This window comes from Physeter macrocephalus, chromosome 8 (genome assembly GCF_002837175.3).
Source record: "Physeter macrocephalus isolate SW-GA chromosome 8, ASM283717v5, whole genome shotgun sequence".
NCBI classification, from domain to species: Eukaryota; Metazoa; Chordata; class Mammalia; order Artiodactyla; family Physeteridae; genus Physeter; species Physeter macrocephalus.
This window is the reverse complement of record NC_041221.1, coordinates 72525390-72532286: the sequence shown is the minus strand read 5'-3', so window position 1 is coordinate 72532286 and position 6897 is coordinate 72525390. Positions and strand designations below refer to the sequence as shown.

The window sequence follows — 6897 nt, the reverse complement described above, 5'->3', positions numbered from 1 at the left end:
CAGGCTCAGCGGCCACGGCTCACGGGCCCAGCCGCTCCGCGGCATGTGGGATCCTCCCGGACCGGGGCACGAACCCGCGTCCCCTGCATCGGCAGGAGGACTCTCAACCACTGTGCCACCAGGGAAGCCCTCCTGTGGCTTTTTGACATCTATTTTTCTTTGAGCACTTTCCTGCTTTCTGGTACAAGATATTCTAGGCCAGTATGCCTACAATATTAGGTATTTCTTCAAGGAGCAGCAGTTCCTTTTAATGGGGAATGGTGTTTAGAAATCAAGATCTGAGTGCTAGGTGTTCTCATTACTACTGAGGATTCACTGCGTGAAGTTCCTCTCAGAGGACAGAGTTGGAAAATACACAGATGCAGACACACATATATATACATCTACCTATCTTTCTATGTCATCAATTTATCATCTGTCTGCCTGTCTCTTTATCATTTATGTATGTATGTATCATTTATGTATTGATATGTATCACATATCAATGAGATCATACTCATATCTCTAATTGCAGAACACCACCACAGGGTTCATCTTAGCCTTGCCCCTCTCTGCATTTGTAAGTCCCACAAGGAGAAACCTGGCTCCTGTTACCCTGTATGTTTACTTATTTGTTCCATCATAGACTATACAGAAAGTAACTTTAGAATTGCTAATACATACCACTGTACAATCAAACCCATTAACTAGAGTTCCATATTTGTTTACAGTTTTGTTTTTAGCCTGAACGTATTTGGTCAAAATACGGTGTTTAAAACTTACTTGGTTAGTTTCCTCTTTTTTATCTTCAGTATGGTTATGCTCTTCATTTAAGTTCATTTGTTTCCATTTGTATTCTGTTTTAGAGTTTTTCACTATCCTTATTAATTTACTTATTTATTTTGTTTGTCTACTTTTCACTTTGTGAAACATCGATATGCTTCCAACAGTCAGAAGTATTCAGACAGGTATATTCAGAGAAGTGTCCTTCCCCCCTCTACCCCATTCCCAATGTCCTGCCATTCCTCCTTCTGTTCACTATCTGTACATAATCAATCTTACTATTTTTTTATTTATCCTTCCTCTGTTTCTGTTTACACAAATAGGCAGGTATATGTATGTTTTCTTATTTCCCGTTCTTTTTACATCAAAGATAGTTTACTGTAGATACTCTTTTGTGCTTTTTCTGTTTAACAGTATATCCTGGAAATCACTCAATTGTGTGGCTGTGAAATAGTTACTCAACCACTCTCCTATGTACAGGCACTTAGATTGTTTCCATTATTTTGCTATTATAAACAATGCTGCAATAAATAGCCTTGACATATACTTTTGTGTTGCTGGAGATGTATTTTCAAGGTAAATTCTTAGAAGTAGAATTGCTGGGTCAAAAGATAGATACATATGTAGATTTATTAGAGGTTGCATAATTCCTCTCTATGAGGCTTGTAGCAATTTGCATTCCTAACGGTAACTCATGAGAGTGCTTGTTTCCCCATAGCCTCATCAAGAGAATATGTCATACATTTTGATATTTGCCAATGTGATGGTGTTGTTTACCCAATTTTTTTTTTTTTGTATTTTGTTTTGGCTGCACAGAACCCAGAAAATTCTGATTCACATACACAGATTGACACTTGGTCAACAGGTTATCTCTTAGGATGCTCTTCAGTTAGGCAGAACTAGCAGAGGATGCTTTATAGTGAGGTCTGCACAAAAATAGTTAACCAGACAGCAAAGTTAATGCATTTGACTGAGTAGGTTGTGACTTTTTTGTTGTTTTTTTGTTTTTTAAAATATTTATTTATTTATTTAGCTGGGCCAGGTCTTAGTTGCAGCATATGGGATCTTCATTGCAGCATATGGGATCTTTAGTTGTGGCATGCAGGCTCTTAGTTGCGGCACGTGGAATCTAGTTCCCTGACCAGGGATCGAACCCTTGCCCCCTGCATTGGGAGCATGGAGTCTTAACCACTGGACCACCAGGGAAGTCCCTGAGTAGGTGGTTTTTAAAAATTAATTTATAAAGTAGTTTGCATGCATCTCATAAAATGTTCTTGAGCATCTCATAAAATGTTTGTGAGCATCTCACAACATCCTCATAAGCTTAGAATTATTCAGAGTTCAGTTTGAGAATCACAGACCTAGAGACCTAGGAAGAGGTCGGGCTAAGAAAGGTGCTTTAGGACTTCCTGATGGCACAGTGGTTAAGAATCCACCTGCCAATGCAGGGGACACGGGTTTGAGCCCTGGTCCAGGAAGATCCCACATGTGTGGAGCAACTAAGCCCGTGTGCCACAACTACTGAGCCTGTGCTCTAGAGTCCATGAGCCACAACTACTGAAGCCTGCACGCCTAGAGCCCGTGCTCCGCAACAAGAGAAGCCACCGCAATGAGAAGCCCATGCACCACAACCAAGAGTAGCCCCCGCTTGCCACAACTAGAGAAAGCCTGCATGCGGCAATGAAGACCCAATGCAGCCAAAAATAAATACATAAATAAATTAATTAATTTATAAAGAAAAAAAGGTGCTTTATTCCTCAAGGGCTATAGACATTGCTTGAGAAACTGATTTCATGTTTTATTAATTTGTAGGTAATTCATGGAAAGGGAATGTCTTAGACTTACATTTCTTGTTTTTTGGATATAACTGACATATTACATTAGTTCAGGTGTACAACACAATGACTCAACACCTGTACATATCACAAAATGTGCACCACAGTACAGTCAACATGCGTCACATACATGGTTACAGAATTTTATTTTTCTTGTGATGTGAACCACATTTCACTTTTAATTGAGAAACTTTATCATGACCACTGTTTTAGTGATATGAGGCCTGTCCCAAGCACAGCATGTAATATTCCCTAGGAATATCATGTCTTGATAGGTATTTTATTTAAAGTTATAAATTAAACCAGATGATCTGGCGACTGTTTTGTTTTTTTAAATTTATTTATTTATTTATTTATTTATTTATTTATTTTTGGCTGTGTTGGGTCTTCGTTTCTGCACTTTTAATTGAGAAACTTTATCATGACCACTGTTTTAGTGATATGAGGCCTGTCCCAAGCACAGCATGTAATATTCCCTAGGAATATCATGTCTTGATAGGTATTTTATTTAAAGTTATAAATTAGACCAGATGATCTGGCGACTGTTTTGTTTTTTTAAATTTATTTATTTATTTATTTATTTATTTTTGGCTGTGTTGGGTCTTCGTTTCTGTGTGAGGGCTTTCTCCAGTTGCGGCGAGCGGGGGCCACTCTTCATTGCGGTGCGCGGGCCTCTCACTGTTGCGGCCTCTCCCGTTGCGGAGCACAGGCTCCAGACGCGCAGGCTTAGTAGTTGTGACACACGGGCCTAGCCACTCTGCGGCATGTGGGATCTTCCCAGACCAGGGCTCGAACCCATGTCCCCTGCATTGGCAGGCAGATTCTTAACCACTGCGTCACCAGGGAAGCCCCTGGGGACTGTTTTTAATTACAAAAGCAATTTTTTAAGCCTCTGATACTGGGCTATTTATTTTTTAAAACAAATTTATTTATTTATTTAAAAAATAAATTTATTACTTATTTTTGGCTGCGTTGGGTCTTCAGTGCTGCACGCGGGCTTTCTCTAGTTGCTGAGAGTGGGAACTTTTCGTTGCGGTGTACATGCTTCTCATTTCTCATTATGGTGGCTCTTCTTGTTGCGGAGAATGGGCTCCAGGCGCGCGGGCTTCAGTAGTTGTGGCACACGGGCTCACTAGTTGTGGCACGCGGACTCAGTAGCTGTGGCTTGTGGGCTTAGTTGCTCTGCGGCATGTGGGATCTTCCTGGATCAGGGCTTGAACGTGTCCCCTGCATTGGCAGGCAGATTCTTAACCACTGCGCCACCAGGGAAGTCCCGATGCTGGGCAATTTAGAAACTCTTGTAAGTAATTCCAATTTTCATTCAATAGATAAAGCTCCCTATGTATTTTTTTCTTAAATTGAGGTATAATTGACATATAACAGTGTATTAGTTTCAGGTGTACAATATAATGATTTGATATTTGTATATGTTGCAAAATGATCATCACAATAAATCTAGTTAATATTCATTGTCATACATCATTAAAGTTTTTTTCTTATGTTGAGAACTTTTAAGGTCTACTCTCTTAGCAGCTTTCAAATACTGTACAATAATTGTTAGCTACATTCTTCATGCTGTACATTGCATCCCCAGGACTTATTTATTTTACAACTGGAAGTTTGTACCTCCCTATGTATCTTTTTATGCAAATTTTGGAAGGTGGCCTAAGCATGTAGTTGGTGTTCAAATGGTTATTAACTTGATTGAAACCTTAGTAAAGAGAATGAGTGTTCAAAATAGATGACTTAGGGCTTCCCTGGTGGCGCAGTGGTTGGGAGTCTGCCTGCCGATGCAGGGGACACAGGTTCATGCCCCGGTCCGGGAGGATCCCACATGCCGCGGAGCGGCTGGGCCTGTGAGCCATGGCTGCTGAGCCTGTGCGTCCAAAGCCTGTGCTCCGCGGCTGGAGAGGCCACAGCAGCGAGAGGCCTGCGTACCGCAAAAAAAAAAAAAAAAATAGATGACTTAGAGGTATTTCTGGTTCTGATACTTTCTCAGCTAAATATACAGAAGGGTTAAGAGTAACCACACTCCTTTAAATTTTTATTTTATTACATATATAAATTCTAGACTGCTTTGATGTAAGAAAAATTATATTAGGGTTTTCGTGTTCTAATTATGGGATTAAATGTTCTCATTCACCTACAAAGTATTAATGTTTTAGTTATTTGGAGGGTACTTTTTTCTAGGCTAAACTGTGAAAATGCAGTCCTCAAAGAAACTTTGAAACTGAAAACAGAAGAAATTAAAATGCTCAAGTCTGAAAATACAAGTAAGTAGAGTGGTATTTTGATAATTCTTTAAAAATACTATGTTAAAAGATCAGTTTTATATAGAATGCCCTATGTTAAGAACACAATATCAATAGACAAAGTGCTAATATTTTGAAGTAACATATTTTAAGGATAAAAGAGAAGAAATGCATCAGTTAGGTTTTTTTTTAACATCTTTATTGGAGTATAATTGCTTTACAATGTTGTGTTCATTTCTTCTGTATAACAGAGTGAATCAGCTATATGTATACATATATCCCCATATCCTCTCCATCTTGCATCTCCCTCCCACCCTCCTTATCCTACCCCTCTAGGCTGTTGCAAACCACTGAGCTGATCTCCCTGTGCTATGCAGCTGCTTCCCACTAGCTATCTGTTTTACATTTGGTAGTGTATATATGTCAGTGTTACTCTCTCACTTCGTCCCAGCTTACCCTTCCCACTCCCCCTGTCCTCTAGTCCCTTCTTTACGTCTGTGTCTTTATTCCTGTCCTGCCCCTAGGTTCATTAGAACTATTTTGTTTTTTAGATTACATATATATGTATTAGTATACAGTATTTGTTTTTCTCTTTCTGACTTACTTCACTCTGTATGACAGACTCTAGGTCCATTCACCTCACTACAAATAACTCAATTTCATTTCCTTTTATGGCTGAGTAATACTCCATTGTATATATGTGCCACATCTTTATCCATTCATCTGTCGATTGTTCTCCATAGTGGCTGTATCAATTTACATTCCCACCAACAGTGCAAGATGGTTCCCTTTTCTCCACACCCTCTTCAGCATTTATTGTTTGTAGATTTTTTGATGATGGCCATTCTGATGGGTGTGAGGTGATACCTCATTGTAGTTTTGACTTGCATTTCTCTAATGATTAGTGATGTTGAGCATCCTTTAATATGTTTGTTGGCAATCTATATATCTTCTTTGGAGAAATGTCTATCTAGGTCTTCTGCCTATTTTTGGATTCTTTTTTAAAAAAATTTAATTAATTAATTTGGCTGCGTTGGGTCTTTGTTGCAGCGCGTGGGCTTCTCACTTGCAGCGGCTTCTCTTGTTGCGGAGCACGGGCTCTAGGCGCCTGGGCTTCAGTAGTTGTGGCACGCGGGCTCAGTAGTTGTGGCTCGTGGGCTCTAGAGCACAGGCTCGGTACTTGTGGCGCATGGGCTTAGTTGCTCCATGGCATGTGGGATCTTCCTGGCCCAGGGATCAAACCCATGTCCCCTGCATTGGCAGGCAGATTCTTAACCACTCTGTCACCAGGGAAGTACAGGATGTTTGTTTTTTTGATATTGAGCTGCATGAGCTGCTTGTATATTTTTTGGAGATTAATCCTTTGTCAGTTGCTTCATTTGCAACTATTTTCTCCCATTCTGGGGGTTGCCTTTTGGTCTTGTTTGTGGTTTCCTTTGCTGTGCAAAAGATTTTAAGTTTCATTAGGTCCCATTTGTTTATTTTTATTTCCATTTTTCTAGGAGGGCCTTACATTTAGGTCTTTAATCCATTTTGAGTTTATTTTTGTGTATGGTGTTAGGGAGTGTTCTAATATCATATTTTACTTGTACCTGTCCAGTTTTCCCAGCACCACTTATTGGAGGGGCTGTCTTTTCTCCACTGTATATTCCTGCCTCCTTTATCAAAGATAAGGTGACCATAGGTGCATGGGTTTATCTCTGGGCTTTCTATCCTGTTCCATTGATCTATATTTCTGTTTTTGTGCCAGTACCATACTGTCTTGATTACTGTAGCTTTGTAGTATAGTCTGAAGTCAGGGAGCCTGATTCCCCCAGCTGTTTTTGTTTCTCAAGATTGCTTTAGCTATTTGGGGTCTTTTGTATTTCCATACAAATTCTGCATTTTTTTGTTCTAGTTCTGTGAAAAATGCCATTGGTAGTTTGATAGGGATTGCATCGAATCTGTAGAGTGCTTTGGGTAGTATAGTCATTTTCACACTGTTGATTCTTCCCATCCAAGAACATGGTATATCTCTCCATCTATTTGTATCATCTTTAATTTCTTTC

General features: G+C 39.6%; 1 protein-coding gene across 4 annotated transcripts in view; it reads left to right on the top strand.

Annotated features, from left to right (window-relative positions):
- CCDC125 (coiled-coil domain containing 125) overlaps positions 1–6897 on the top strand; it is a 36855-nt gene that overhangs the window by 17603 nt on the left and 12355 nt on the right. For all 4 annotated transcript variants that reach the window (XM_055086608.1, XM_007129940.4, XM_007129939.4 and 1 more), the window contains one exon: positions 4788–4870. In XM_055086608.1, the coding sequence (XP_054942583.1) occupies positions 4788–4870 (83 nt within the window). The remainder of the gene's footprint in view (positions 1–4787; positions 4871–6897) is intronic.